This window comes from Myotis brandtii, unplaced genomic scaffold (assembly GCF_000412655.1).
Source record: "Myotis brandtii unplaced genomic scaffold, ASM41265v1 scaffold670, whole genome shotgun sequence".
Taxonomy (NCBI): Eukaryota; Metazoa; Chordata; class Mammalia; order Chiroptera; family Vespertilionidae; genus Myotis; species Myotis brandtii.
In genome coordinates, this window is record NW_005370611.1 from 2985895 (window position 1) to 3001875 (window position 15981).

General features: G+C 46.0%; 1 protein-coding gene across 1 annotated transcript; it reads right to left on the minus strand.

Annotated features, from left to right (window-relative positions):
- Positions 1 to 954: 954 nt before the first annotated feature.
- Positions 955 to 1636, minus strand: LOC102239982 (dihydrofolate reductase). The gene has a single exon (XM_005881201.2). The coding sequence runs from the start codon at positions 1598 to 1600 to the stop codon at positions 1037 to 1039; it is 564 nt and encodes a 187-aa protein (XP_005881263.1). The 5' UTR covers positions 1601 to 1636; the 3' UTR covers positions 955 to 1036.
- Between the last annotated feature and the right edge of the window lie 14345 nt (positions 1637 to 15981).

Here is a 15981-nt window from a genome sequence, read left to right on the forward strand (position 1 = left end):
ACCCCCACAACAAGACCAAGAAGTGATTAATCTGTGTCTTTTCCATTGCTCTGTATTTCAGGTGCCCTGCCTGAAATGGTCCAGGCACCTGAAATGTTGGTGGTCTGCTTTCCTTCTTCCAAAAGATGTCTGGGGAAAAAGTCTAAGAGTCTGATAACAGACTTTTACACTTTATCATTCTCCTTCAGGGAGCATCTGTGGCTAAAGTCCTGCTCCAGTTGTGGGGTGAAAGACTAACAGGAATTTCTGCCATCGGGAGAGACATCTGGGGGAGAAAGAGGGTGAAACAGGAGCCCTTCTACTCAAGGAGCCAACTCCTGCCTTCAGTCTATCAGCAGGGTGGGTGGGGCCAAGGCCTGGTAAGCAGACGCTCATGTGATGTGGCCGCCACAGAATGCCACCCCCTCACAGATTCCACCAGTCAAGAGTCATGTCTGGAGATTAAGCATTTCCCTTTCTTTTAAACCTTTTTTATTTATTTTTTGGTAATTTAATGTTTTATAGGTTATACATTCACATGGTTCAAAAATTATATACATTATATATAAGTGCATATAAAATGATACACATTGTATCATTTTTAACCATGTGAACTTAGTGAACTTATTGCGCGCGTGCACACACACACACACACACACACACACACGTTATACTGAAATGTCTTTCTCCTACCTGGTCCCCCAACTGCCCAGTTCCTACCCCACTCCCACAGTCACTGCTCTTATTAGTTCCTCGTGTATCTTTTCACAATTTCTTTATACACACACAAATACATACAGATACATGTGCACATATACCACCACCCTTCTGTTTCTACGAAAGTTGCAGGCTCTTTTTACAAAAATAAAAATGCTGGAGAGAGCACTCGTTAGTGAAAAGGAGCCTACAGCTATGTTCTTCCTAAGGGCGCTAAGGCCCTTTCCCTTTGTTTTCTCATTTTTTTTTTTTAACAGAAATATCTTTCTCTAATGTTAAATACATAATTGTCTGGAGGGGATGGGGAACAACTTGAAATGAATCAGACAACACCTTCACATTACTCATTCTTTTCATATACTTCAAATTTGTACTTAATGCCGTTTTCCTCCTGGACATCAGAAAGAACACCTGGGTACTCTGGGAGAAGTTTATATTTCTCCAAATCAATTTCTGGGAAAAATGTATCACTTTCAAATTCCTGCATGATCCTTGTCTCAAAGAGTCGTGGATGGCCGGGCTTGCTCATGGCTTCCTTATAAACGGAACTGCCTCCTACTATCCAAACCATATCCACTTTATTTGTTAATTCTGGTTCCTCAATAAGTTTTAAGGCATCATCCAGACTTTTAGCAAGAAAATGAGTTCCTTTTGGAGGTTCCTTGAGTTCTCTACTGAGAACTAAATTAATCCTGTCCTTTAAAGGCCGATTCTTCTTGGGAATGGAGAACCAGGTCTTCCTACCCATAATCACCAAATTCTGTTTACCTTTTGCTGAAGAGGTTGTGGTCATTCTTTGGAAATACTTGAATTCATTCCTGAGCGGGGGCCAAGGCAGGTCTCCGTTCTTGCCGCTGCCCATGTTCTGGGACACAGCGGCGATGCAGTTGAGAGTACGAACCATGACGGCGGCACCAGAAGCCTCGGAGCTCGCTAGCGACACAGGGACTTTTTTGTGTTTTCTCATTTTTAAAAAATAATTTTTTATTGTTGAAAGTATTGCATATGTCCCTCCCCCCGCCCGCCGCCCACCCCACTGTGTTTTCACATTTTAAAGTCAGGTTTAATGAGGCATGACATACACATACAGGAAAATTTACCCTTTTTAGTGGACAGTTCTGCAAGTTTTGGCAAATGCATACAGTCAACATACAGAACAGTTCTAGTAATCTCCCCCAAAATTCTTTGCCCCTTCGTAGTCATCTACTACCCCCTAGCTACCCCAACTACACTTCCATCTTCAGCCCCCAGCAACCGCTGCTATGTTCTCTGTCCTTGTAGTATTGCCTTTTCCAGAATCTCACCTAAATGGAATCAACAATATGTAATCCTCTGTGTCTGCCTTCTTTCACTTAGCAGAAGGCATTGGCGATGCATCCCTGTTACTGTGTGTATGTTGTGTGTCTCTGTAGTTTATTCCTCGTCGTCGGTGAGTTGTATCCCATTATCTGTTTATTCATTCATAGTTGAAGGACATTTGGGGTTGTTTGCAGTTTGGGCACATTATGACGAGAACTGCTTTAAACATTTGCATATGGATTTTTGTGTGAACATGCCTTTTCACTTCTCCTGGATGACTACATAGCAGTGGGATTGCTGGGTCATGTGGAGAGTGTGTATCATCTCCGTTTTAATCCTTACAATAGCCCCGTGCCCTGGTCTTGTCAGCCTTATCCTCAGAGGGGAAATCTGAGGTCCAGAGAGGTTTAGTAGCCCGTCTCCCATATCACCCATCAGATAAGTGGCAGCGCTGGGATTTGAACTCAGATCTGACAGGGGGGGAAAAAAAAAACCTCCTCTGGTAACCACAACGTAATTCTGTCTTTCTGCTGCTCTGTTAAAATGGGTCAGAGACACCTCATTGTAAGGGCTAATGATATTAATAAAGCACAAACCTCACTTTCTTTCTAATTTTGGCTCCCTTACAAGAATTCAGACTTCTGGTGGAGAGGAAATCCCAGTGAGGCCCCCTCTAGGCTGGTAGCACGCTCTATTGCCTCGAGAATACCAGCTTCCCCAAAGGGAACGATTCCCAATGTTTATGAGTGGGTATGGAATGTGCTCTTAAAGTTTATAGTTCACTTAACATGCATCGTCTCATCAGAGAACGTTTCACAAGGGGTGGGCCTGTCTCTCCCTGCCACCCACCCACAGAGCCACCAACACCTGCTGAGCATCGTGCAGACGGAGGCTATTTGTGACCCTTATTATTTCATTCTATTCTGAGCCGCACGCCCCTCCCTTTGCGCAATGACAACCTGCCAATTTCAAATGCCCTCCTGGCACGCCTGGGTTGGCAGGGTGGTGGCCTGGAAAGGGCACGGGCCTGGGACGCCAGCCCTTCCCTCGGGAGTTTGCTGGGCATTGGGAAGGCTATCTGAGTGCCCAGCGTGGGGTCTGGCATCTGGGAGGCGGTCAGAAAATACTGGCCCCCTGTCTTTTCCCTGACAGAGGAGACCGGTACCGAGCCCGGAAACAGGACTCCGGAGGTCAGCGCCGACCACCCGTGTGTTGTGCGCTTCAAGCACCCAACTCCCGCTTTGCACCTTCGGTTTCCACATTCAGAAACGTGGACCAGGTCCAAGTTCACTGTATGGAATGTGATTATAAAGGTCGCCGTCCTTTCAGCCTCAAGAAGAGGGATGAAGGGGAAAACGCCTTCATCTCCTGGCTGCTCAGAGGGCCCTGTCCTCTCCAGGAAAAGATGGGATTTTCCTGCCATGGAGAAGCGGTTGGAAGCAGCAGGGAGAGGCCTGAAACTCATGGGTCACCTAAAGCCAGACCCACATGCGGAGCTGAGGGAATCACTGGGTCATGGAATCAACAGATCCTCTGCCTCACATTCCTTGTAGGAGCTTGTGAGTCTCTGTAAAGTGCTGATAACAATGGCGTGGGCCTCCTTGGGTTGTGGGGGATGGGAACCTGGAGGACAAATGTACCTTGCTTAGCCACCACTGGGTTGTACGGGGGTGCAACAAGACCACGTGTGTGAGCCAGAGGTCTCACATGAGTTCCATTTGGCCTGCACCTAGGGAGACCCACTCGTCCTGGTTTGCAGCAAAAGATCCACATCCCAGGAAACCTTTCCCTCTAGGCAAAATGGGTCTGTTGGTCACACTCCCTGCACACCCAAGCTTGTAGCCCATGTTCAAAATTTAGTTCACCTTAAACATCCCAAATGTCCAGAACCAACTCTGTGCCCACATTTGCACATGAAACAATGGGCTGGGGCTGAGCGATAGCAGCAGCTCTTAGATGGGTCAACACTTGGCCCCAGTCTCCACCACTCCCTCTTGCATTACACCCGTCCATCCACTTCACTTATTGTTACCTGCCTGGCCCTGGTGCATGGAAGCTTACAACCTTCAGTGTAAATTTACTCTTGTCTCTGAAGAACTTAAAAACTTAAGAGATAAAACTTTTAAGAGCTTACCCATAGGTTGCTTCTTTTCAAATGGTGCAAGATAGGCATACTTTAGTGGCACAAAGCACCATCGAGTTTCTCTCTGGTGTTTTTTGTTAAAAAAAAAACCAAAACATAAGTAATGTAAGTTATAAGAATCTAATTAGTTTACCATAAAATTTAAAGTATTGTCATTTTCTAATGTAAAAGAAAATGCAAACTCAGATGTTTTCCTCCTGCATGGACCCTCAAGCACAAACTCTAGTTGCAAGTAACAGAAATATAATCTAAAGCAGTTTGAGAAGGAAGGGAGAATGAGAGAGGGAGAAGAGGAGAGAAGGAGAGGAGGGGAGAGATGCTGATTTAGTGTCTTCCATAATCAGACTGCAGAAGAGTGGGAGCGGCTGTCTGGTCCGGGGCTGACGGGATTCAGAGACTCAGTCTCTGCCCCAGCTAGGACTCTGTTCCGGTTTATCTCTGCAAACTAGCTTCACTCTCTCAGGCCAGTTTCTGCACGTGGCGGAGGAAAGGAGCAAAGGTAGCTCTGGGCTCCCAGTTTTACTAGTTGAATCCCCAAAGCGGGGAAAAGATGGGCAGTGAGCGGTGATGGTATTCTTGTTTCCACCAGTCGGAAGATCCAGTCAGAGAATCCTAGGGGAGAATCCTGAGTGGCCTGGCTTAGTTTTAATGGCGGTTTCTGGACTAATCGGGGACCTGCTCCTAGAAGAAGGAATGGGTGTTAGGCAAACCCAAATCACAGCTGCCAACAGGCTGCTCTCGGTGGGCTTACGTGACCTCTCGGGCCCTCCAGGTTGGGAAGCTCTTGTCTGCAGGGTAGTTTTTGGTACCAATTCTAGTAATCATTGCTTGCTTACCAAGTGCCTTGCTTACTTAGTTTTAATGGCTTTGCATATGCTCTCTCATTTAATCTTATCATCGACCCTCTAAGGCAGTGGTTCTCAACCTTCCTAATGCTGCGACCCTTTAATACAGTTCCTCGTGTTGTGGTGACCCCCAATTTCATTGTTACAAATTGAACATAATTAAAGCATAGTGATTAATCACAAAAACAATATGTAATTATATATGTGTTTTCCGATGGTCTTAGGTGACCCCTGTGAAAGGGTCGTTCGACCCCCAAAGGGGTCACGACCCACAGGTTGAGAACCAAATCATATCCCAGGTGTATCCCAGCTGCCTACCTGGAGAAAGCGCCATAGAGTAGTCCCCCCAACCGCCATCAGCGAATTCGCTTTCTGCAGTTTCAGTTACCCGTGGTCAACCGTGATCCGAAAATATTAAATGGAAAACTCCAGAAATAAACAATTTATACGTTTTAAGCTGTGTGCTGCTCTAAGTAGCTCCATGAAATCACACGCCATCTTGCTCTGTTTGGCCTGGGGTGTGAATCATCCCTTTGTCCAGTGTCTCCACGCTGTAGACGGTACTCACCCGCTAGTCATTTACTAGTAGTAGCCGTCTTGGTTATCAGATGGACTGTCATGGTATCTCGGGGCTTGTGCTCAAGTAACGCTCATTTCCTTCAATCATGGTCCCAAAGTGCAAGGGTAGTGATGCTGGCAATTTGGATATGCCAAAGAGAATCTGTAAAGTGTATGTATGTAGAGGAAAAAACATAGTATATATATATAGGGCTTGGAACTAATCTGTGGTTTCAGGCATCCACTGGGGGTCTTGGACTGTATCCCCTGTGGATAAGGGAGGACTACTTACTGTGCTGGACTATAAAAGATTTGTCACAGCCTGGCCAGCATGGCTCAGTGGTTGCACATCGACCTATGAACCAGGAGGTAACAGTTGGATTCCCAGTCAGGGCACATGCCCGGGGTTGCAGGCTTGATCCCCGGTGAGGGGCGTGCAGGAGGCAGCCAGTCGATGACTCTCATTATTGATGTTTCTCTCTCTCTCTCTCTCTCTCTCTCTCTCTCTCTCGCCCCCCGCCCGCTCTGAAATCAATATATATATTTAAAAATTAAATAAATAAAAAGATTTGTCACAAACACCTGTGTGCTGGCAGTGTTCACTGGTGTGACCGCTAACGGTGTGGCTTCCCTCGGCCGGTGCGGATGAAGGACTGGGTGAAAGGTCCCCAGATTCCTGCCATGCTTGCTGCCTGCGCCGGGGAAGCCGACTTTGATCTGCCGCTGAGACACTGGGCTCAGCGCTCGCTATCTGTCCATCTCGCCCACAGCCCGGCAGCTTGGCCCAGACCCTCCTTTGGCTGCATTTTTGTTTCTCAACAAGCCTGCATCCAGTGACCCGAGGCCGGCATCAGGAGGCAGAAAAATCATATTTTGATTTTTGTTGTCGTTGCTGTTCTGTGTTCCTGGCTCTGTTCCTAACAGAATACAAATAGCAATATGTTCGTTGTTTGTCCGGGTTTTAGGGAAATCCAATTCAGTCCAACAAACGTCTGGTGAATTTCTGCTCTGAGCCTCACTGCAAGGCCAGGATTATGGCAATGAATGAGAAGCAGACTCTGCCCTAAAAATACTTAGGCTACATATTTTCTTTATCCTTATCTCTAAACTGCTCTGTTCCGGGCCAGGCAAAAGCCTTCTTGAAAGTCTGGGTCGCTTCGGTTTCTCGGCGTTTCCAATTCCTGCTCTGGGCCAGCCTAATTGCTTTTAAATGCTTTCATCCACTGCCTTATTCCTGCACTACCCTCACCAGGTGAGTTGATATGTTCCCTGCATTGTCACCTGTAGGAATTAGGCTTGTCCGTTAATGCCTCTGGGTTTGTACCCCTTCTTTGGAATTCTTTGCAGTTCTTGGTAGGCTTACACAGCCAGGTGTTTTGGGTTGTTTTTTTTTTTAACATATTTTTATTGATTTCTGAGAGGAAGGGAGAGGGAGAGATAGAAACATCAGTGATGAGAGAGAGTCATTGATCAGTTGCCTCCTGCACGCCCCACACTGTAGATCGAGCCAGAAACCTGGGCATGTGCCCTGACCAGGAATTGAACCACCTGGTTCATAGGTCGATGCTCAACCACTGAACCACACTAGCTGGGCGCAGCCAGGTTTTAATACACGATTTGTCTCCCAACAATTGCTGATTGGTTCTGGGTGACCATCTGACCCTGGGGTAGTCATTCTAAGACTGAGCTGGTATTCTAAGGACTGTGTCCTTGATATTCTGACCTGAAAGCTCAGAGAGTGAATGAGGACGGCTAGCCCTGGAGGGGGAGGGTATTGTGGTGTGAAGGTGTCAAGATTGCACCAAGTAAAATTCTAACAAGAGAGGGAGGCAGGAGCATGGAGCATACGCGGAGAAAGGGGCAGAGGTGAGAGACCATCCATGAGGCATTGCTGGGAAAGAGGCAGGGAGGGGACCAGCTCCATTGACCAAGTTAAGCCTCTTCATGTCTCTCTCTCTTTTTTTTAAATAAGTATTTTTATTAATTTCAGAGAGGAAGGGAGAGGGGAGAGATAGAAACATCAATGATGAGAGAGAACCATTGATCAGCTGCCTCGGGCACGCGCCCCCCCCTGGGGATCGAGCCAGAAACCCCGGCATGTGCCCTTGACCGGAATCGAACCTGGGACCCTTCAGTCCGCAGGCCGACGCTCTATCCACTGAGCCAAACCGGCGAGGGTCTTCATGTCTCTTTTGAACTCTGCTTGCTAGCCTTGGATGTCTGGTATACCCTTCACTAGGCTCTCAATTCATATGAGCAAGTGTGACATGGCCTCGGTTTCTCACAAGCAAACAAACCATGACTGCAGCATCAAAACAGTTCATCCCCTACCATCGGCATCACGGTTACAATACGGCGCCGATACCCTGCCTGTCCCCAGCAGGTGGTGATGACTTTCATTCATTTCTTTATCTCCACCACTTTCCCTTCACCTCTGCGCCTCGCACGTGGTCCACGCTCAGGAAAAGCCAGGGGGAGGAAGGCAGGAAGGTTCACCTCTCAATTTCTCTGCCTGGCTTTCCAGATTTTCCCCATCCGGCTCCATATCTAACCTCATTCCCCACCACTCTTCACTACACACCCTTCGCTGTGGTTAAACCAGTCTCACCAAGACATCCGACTCATTCCTCTGGGCCTTTCCTCGCGCTGGAATGCCCTCCTCCCTCGTCTTCACCTATTTATCCTTCTGATGCCGGCCCCCTCCTTCTTCATTCATTCCTCAAATATTTACTGAATGCCCACTCTGTGCAGGCATTATGCTACGTGCCAGGCTGCGGCACGGAACCAAACAGATAGGCTTTCTGTCGCCTGGGCTTATTGTCCTAGGAACTTTCTCCAGGAAACCTCCTCCAAGAACCCCCCTTCCCTACCCCCACTCCCCCCACACACACTCACTCCCACTCACCTCTCTCCTCTCTCCCCTCCTGTAAGATTCTTTTTTAGTACCCACTGTGCTAACCCTTTCCCTTGAGTTTGTTTTGCCCACCAGGCCTCCTCCTGCGAACTGGATTTTATGTGCCTGGAGGGCTGGAGCCTGAATTTTGTGCTTTTTCTATTAATATTCATGTGGCTCAGCCTTGGGGACACAGTGGGCACCTAAAAAATAATTCTTCCCTGCCTGCCTGCTTGATTGAAAGCGTCTCCTGCCCTCTTGGCCTGGAAAGTGGAAGGACAGAGAGGTATTTGTCTGTCTCTGCAACCCCAGGAATAAACATCAGCCTGGGTTTCGGCTGATCCCAATAACCCTGGCCGTAAAGCACCATCTAAATCCAGGGGAGAGACGAACCAATAGAGGTTTTATTTGTTCTGTGGAGTGCCGGGGACTCCGGGGGAGGGCTTCGCAGACCTCCTCGCCACAAACCCACGCTAACAAACAAGAAGCCACTTCTCTGCCAGCCTCCTGTGCAGCGAGCGTCCTTTTACCCACCGGTCGGTCGACTCCCTTGTCTCCGGCCCCTCTGAAAGGCACCTTTCAGCGCGGCCTCTCTACTGGGTGGGAGGGAAGAGAACGAGGGGCACCCGATTTCATTCTCTCCCCAAGCCCTCGCCACAGAATTTCCCTGCATAAAGAAAGTGCTTTTTGAAACACAGACTTACTCTTTCAACTCAGGAGGGAAAAAATAACCCACCAACCAACCCCCAAAACCTGCACCTGGCCAACATCTTGAGGTCAATGGCAGGACCGAAGTGAATCATTTCTCTTTGCTCCGATTGCATCAGCGACAGGCGGCGGGACTTGCTTGGTCCCCAGCAGAGGCCCCAGGCCACATCTGTGCCTGTTTCTGATTCCCTTTCCGTCTGTAAGCGGGGCCATCTTAAAGGAACGCAGCACAGGAATTAGGTCCAACTCACTGGTTGAGCCCAGGGACTGATAGTTCGGAGAAAGAAGCCCTTATACCAGCGGTTCTCAACCTGTGGGTCGCGACCCCTTTGGCGGTGGAACGACCCTTTCACAGGGGTCGCCTAAGACCATCCTGCATATCAGATATTTACATTACGATTCATAACAGTAGCAACATTACAGTTAGGAAGTAGCAACGAAAATAATTTTATGGTTGGGTCACAACATGAGGAACTGTATTTAAAGGGCCAGAAGGTTGAGAACCACTGCCTTCTACCCACTTGAGTCAAGCTCAAGACCAAGGAGCTCTGTTGGACGGGCGCTACAATTCCTCTGATATGAAAGCTTAGTTCACTGGTATCCAAAGATCCGCATAGTAATAACAAGTCACACTTTTTGAGCAAAGTCTTCCTAAGTACCCTGCCCTTGCTAAACTTTATTTATATGTTTGGTCAGCCTCCTGTATCCGCAGGTTCCACACCCACAGATTCAACCAACCACAGATTAAAGATACTCCAGGAGGGAAAGTTCTATTGGTGCTGACATGTATAATGTAGTAAAGCCTAAGATAGTTGTGTGTGCACTGAACATGAACAAATTTTTTTTTCCTTGTCATGATTCCCTAAACAATACAGCATAACAACTATTTACATTAACATTTATATTTTATTAGGTATATAAGTAATCCAGAGATGATATAAAGTATATGGGAGGATGTGCATGGGTTACACACAGGCAAACACTATATCATCCTATATAATAAAAGCCCAGCGACCCAAATGGCAGAATGACCAGAATGACCAGAGACCAAAACCTCCGCAGCCCCTCGCCCCAGCCAGCCCTGCCCCCCAGCGGGGACCACCACCCCGAACTGGGGCCCCCATCAGGGCAGACCGGCCGGCCCCCACCCGTGCACCAGGCCTCTATCCTATGTAATAAAAGGATAATATGCAAATTGACCTGAACGGTGGAACAACCAGACGACCGCTCAACCAGTCACTATGAGGTGCACTGACCACCTCTTGGTCCCTTTCCCTGGCCAGCCGGCTCCAATTGCCTGATGGCAAATGGGGAACCAGGGGTGGGTGGCAGGGGATGCGGGTGGCGCCAGGCCAAGGCCCTCACCCCACCAGACAACATGAGGAACTGTATTTAAAGGGCCAGAAGGTTGAGAACCACTGCCTTCTACCCACTTGAGTCAAGCTCAAGACCAAGGAGCTCTGTTGGACGGGCGCTACAATTCCTCTGATATGAAAGCTTAGTTCACTGGTATCCAAAGATCCGCATAGTAATAACAAGTCACACTTTTTGAGCAAAGTCTTCCTAAGTACCCTGCCCTTGCTAAACTTTATTTATATGTTTGGTCAGCCTCCTGTATCCGCAGGTTCCACACCCACAGATTCAACCAACCACAGATTAAAGATACTCCAGGAGGGAAAGTTCTATTGGTGCTGACATGTATAATGTAGTAAAGCCTAAGATAGTTGTGTGTGCACTGAACATGAACAAATTTTTTTTTCCTTGTCATGATTCCCTAAACAATACAGCATAACAACTATTTACATAGCATTTATATTTTATTAGCTATATAAGTAATCCAGAGATGATTTAAAGTATATGGGAGGATGTGCATGGGTTACATACAGGCAAACACTATATCATTTTATATAAAAGACTTGAGCATCCAGGGATTTTGGTATGGGGGGCGGGAAGGTCTAGAACCAATCCCGCTCAGATACTGAGGAACAACTGTACCTTGTTAGATCATAAAATAAAATAAAAATTTTAAACCCCTATGAGGTAGATATGATGAGTCTCTCTCTTCTGCAGATATAAAAATTGAGACTCAGAGAAGTTAGGTGGCTTGTCTACAGTTAGTAAGTGGCCGAGCCAGGACTTAGGCCCCCAAGCCCTGTCTTCAAAACCCATGGTCTCCATCAGTATGCCAATGGCTCTCTTTCTCTTCTCACCTTTCCTAGGACTTCCCATGCTCCAAAGACTGAAGTAAATTCCATGTCCTCCCAGATATCATCAGCTCTCTCTTGCTTTCCTTTAACTAACTGACTTCCTCTTATCTGTTAGCAGCTAAGGCTTCAGGCCATTCTGAAATAATCATTCATTCATCAACAAATATTGAACACCTATGTATGCCAGGCACTGTTCTGGGAGACTTGGGAGTGAACAAAACAGGTAAAAAATCCCCATCCTCGTGGGCTTTACATTCCAGGGGAGGGAGGCAGGCGCTAAAGAATACAAATACATGACAATATATGAAGATTAGATGGCAGTAAGTGCTAAAGAGAGAAGTAGGCAGAAAAAGGAAATAGAGAATAATGAGAGAAAATGTACAATTTTGGGCAGGGCTGCCAGGCCAGGCCTTGAGATACCAGACTTAAGACCTAATAGACATGAGAATGAGCCTTGTAGGGGGAAGGGCATTTGAAATAGAGGGAAGGGCAACGGCAAAGGCACAGAGGCAGAAGGATGCCCGGTGTGTTCAAGGAATGGCGAGGAGGCCCCAGTAGCTGGAGTAGAACAAGTGAGGGATAGAGCAGTTGGAAATGAGGTGAGGCAGGTGTGGAGAGGAGGCCAGACTGTGTGGACCTTCACAAGCCATTGTAAGGATGGTGGCGTTCATTCTGAGTGAAGAGTTTTGAGCAGACTTGCATTGTTTTAGAATATATTTTTATTGATTTCAGAGAGGAAGAGAGAGACAGAGAAATATCAATGATGAGAGAGAATCGTTGATCAGCTGCCTCCTGCAAGCCCTCTACTAGGGATGGAGCCCGCAACCCAGGCATGTGCCTGACTGGGAATCGAACCTTGATGTCCTGGTTCATAGGTCCACGCTCAACCACTGAGCCATGCCGGTCAGGCCACATGCCTGCATTTTAATATCACTCTGACTGTTGTGTTGAGAGTAGGCTGACGGGGACAAGGTTGGGAAGCTACTGATAATCAAAGTGAGAAATGATGGTGGCTTGGATGGAGTGAAGGTAGTGAAAACAGTCAGATTCTGGATGTATTTTGAAGTTAAGTCAACAGGATTTTTCCTGTCAGATTGGAGGTGGGAGGTGAGAGAAAGAGAGGAGTCAGGAATGACACCCGAATTTTTGGCCCGAACATAGAAGAACAGAGTTACCATTTACTGAGATAACTGTGGGAGGAACAGGTGTGAAGAGGGATAGCGGGATCTCCGTATCGGATATGGGAAAACTTGAGATGCCTGTTAGAGATCTTGGTGAGCAGGTGGTTAAATAAACAGTTCTGGATTTCAGGGGAGAGATCTGGCTGGAAACACAAATGTGGAAGTCATTAGGGTGTGGATGGTATTTTTTAAGCCACAAAATTGAGTGAAGTCACCCAGGAAGTGAAAGTATCTCAAGAGGCAAGGTCCACAGGCCATGCCCTGGGGCAGGCCAACATTTCCAGGTCAGAAATGAAGAGGAACTGGCAGGAGAAGACCAAGAAGGGACAGACAGGGAAGTAAGAAGCAACCCAGAGAATGTTTCAAGGAAGAAAGAGCAACTGCATCTGACTGGTCAAGTAACAACAGGACTGAAAATGGACCCCTCGGATAAAAAGAAGAAATGCTTAATTGAATGATTTGCTTGTGTCCTTTGATGTGTATTCGTCTAGACTTCTCAACCAATTGCAAGGCTGGGAAGAGCGGAGATTGTGTCACCTTATTCTTCTGTACCCTACTCCCCAGCCCCACCGTGCCCCTCCTCCCTTGCCCAGGGTCAGCAACCCTCCCCCTACTTTGCTGGGATCTGGAGGTTGACTCACCTACCAGCTAAGGGAGCCTTGGCCCTGAGCTGAAGCCCCAAAACAATCATTCAGGCAAGTCACTGCTTCCCAGACTTAGCGAAGGGCATAAGCGGCCGCCACCACTTTAAAGAGAAGAGGATGAAAGAGAGAAACTGAGGGTGGTAGAAGGGGAAGACGCTTATCTAAAGGGAAGATAGTCCACGGCTCAGTGGTTTAGCGTCGACCTCTGAACCAGGAGGTCACAGTTCGATTCCCGGTCAGCGCACATGCCCAGGTTGCGGGCTCAATTCCCAGTGTGGGGGCATGTAGGAGCCAGCCAATCAATGATTCTCTCTCATCATTGATGTTTCTATCTCTCTCTCTCTCTCCCTTCCTCTCTGAAATCAACAAAAATATTAAAAAAAAAAAAATAAAGTGAAGACACATTTTGTTTTTTCAAAATGCCTGCAGCAATTTTTTTGTTGTCAGAAAACAAAGGAATTCATCTTGAGGCTACATGGCTCCTTGGTTTAGGTAAAGTCATTAAGGAGTCCTTTCTCCTAGGATCCATCCATAAAGTGAAGACACATTTTGTTTTTTAAAAATGCCTGCAGCAATTTTTTGTTTCCAGAAAACAAAGGAATTCATCTTGAGGCTACATGGCTCCTTGGTTTAGGTAAAGTCATTAAGGAGTCCTTTCTCCTAGGATCCATCCTGGAGCCTAGGTAGGGATTGAGAACTAAATTCCTCTGCACTGAGTTTTTCCCTGGCAGTTGAGGGAGACAGGCATGTCAGAGCCTGGGAGCTGGGAGAAGAGATGGGAGCAAGGTGGCCAGTAAAGAATTCCCAGGGTGGGGCTGGGCTGAGGAACCTGTTTTAAGAGCAGTGAGGTCTAACATTCATTTTTCTCAGCTTTTAAAATGGAAGTAATAATAGATCTACAGAGAAATATACACCACAGAAATATAATGGATTTTCACAAACTGACCACTTCCAAATAACCAGCACTCAAGGCAAGCCCTCCCGGGAGCTAGCTCCCCTCATGTTCCCTTCCAATCACGGCTCCACCCACAGGCAATCACTATCCTGACTTTGAACAGCAGGGACGAGTTTTGCCTGTTTCTGCACATTATATAAATGGGTCATGTCTTTCAGAACCTGGCTTCATTCACTCAACATTGGATTTGTGAGGTTCCTATGGTCGTATATCTTTCATTCTCATTGCTGTAGACTATTCCAGAATATGATTATAGCACAATTAACTGGTCTCTTCTACTGTTGATGGACATAGAAGTTGTTTCCATTTTGGAGCCATGACAAATAGTGCTGCTTGCAAACATATTTGGGCACGTGTAGTGTTTACTTTTTCCCTCCAACAGTTGATTTTGAAATTTTTAAAACGTAAAAAATTGAAATAATTGTACAGTCATCTCTTAGTATATGTGTGGACTGGTTCCAATACCTCTTGCAGATACCAAAATCCTTGATGCTCAAGTCCCTTATATAAAATGGTGCAGTATTTGCATATAACCTACACACATCCTCCCATATAATTTAAATTATCTCTAGATTACTTACATTGCCTAACACATTGCAAATGCTGTGTAAATAGGTGTTATAGTCTATTGATTCCCGAATGGATCAACGGCAAGAAAAAGGTCTGCACATGTTCGTTACTGAAACAACTAAGGTGGGCCTAACTACAAAGTACGTATCAACAACAACAGAACATTTTCCCGCCTCAAATATATTTGATCCGCAGTTGGTTGAATCTGCAGATGCTGAAGCCATGAATACAGAGGGCCAACCCTATATGCACATCTATACAGGAAGCATTTATATACTAAATTAACATTATATTTGTTTCATCATTTATCCCTCTACCCACCCATAAATCCATCCTTTTTCCTCTTCTGTGTGCCTTTCAAAGTAAGTTGTGCACAGAACTACATTTCACCCCAAAACATTTCAACAAACATATCACTGACAAAAGTTTGATATTTATTCATAAGCTTTTCCTCTGAGGGAAAATTTGCACAAAGTGAAATGCATGCATTAATGGTAGAGTTCAATGAGTTTGAGAAATGCATACACCTGTGTAACCCAACACCCTACCAAAATATAAAACATTAAAATCATTCAGAAAGTTCCCTCCTGCCCTTTCCCTGTTATTCCCCCCGTGACTATGGTGTTCTCATAGCGTGTTGCTTGCTTTAGAACTTCATATCATGCAACCATAGAGCATGTACTCTTTTGCCTAATGCTTGTTTCACTCGGCATAATGTTTTTGAAATTCATTCATGATGTTGCATGAATAAGTAGTGTGTTCCTTTTCATTGCATAAATATATCACACTTTGTTTATCCATCCTCCTGTTGACTGACACCTGGGATGTTTCCAGTTTGGGCCTTTATACAGAAAAATGCTATTACCATTCTCAGACTAGTCTTTTTGTGGACATATGCTTTCATTTCTCTTGGGTAAATACCTAAAACCAAAATTGCTGGGTTACGAGGGTATGATTAGTTTCATACGAAACTGCCAGACCTTAATTTCAAAGAGGTGGCATGATTTTATACTCTCACCAACACGATAGGAATGTTAATATTGTTCAACACCCGTGCCAACATTTGGTGCTGTCAGTCTTTTTAATTTAAGCTATTCTGGTGGGTATGTAGTGGTACCTCACTGTAGTTTTCATTTGCATGTCTCTGATAACTTGTGATATTGAGCAGGTTTTCAAATGCTCATTGGCCATTTCTTTATCTTCTGTGAAGTGTCTGTTCAAAATTTTCTCCATTTTATTTTGGTTTATCTTTTTTTTTTTTTTTTTTTTTTTTTTTTTTTTT

Bases quoted from the DNA above. Each gene is read 5' to 3' on its own strand.
- LOC102239982 (XM_005881201.2), bottom strand. From the start codon at position 1,600: ATGGTTCGTACTCTCAACTGCATCGCCGCTGTGTCCCAGAACATGGGC.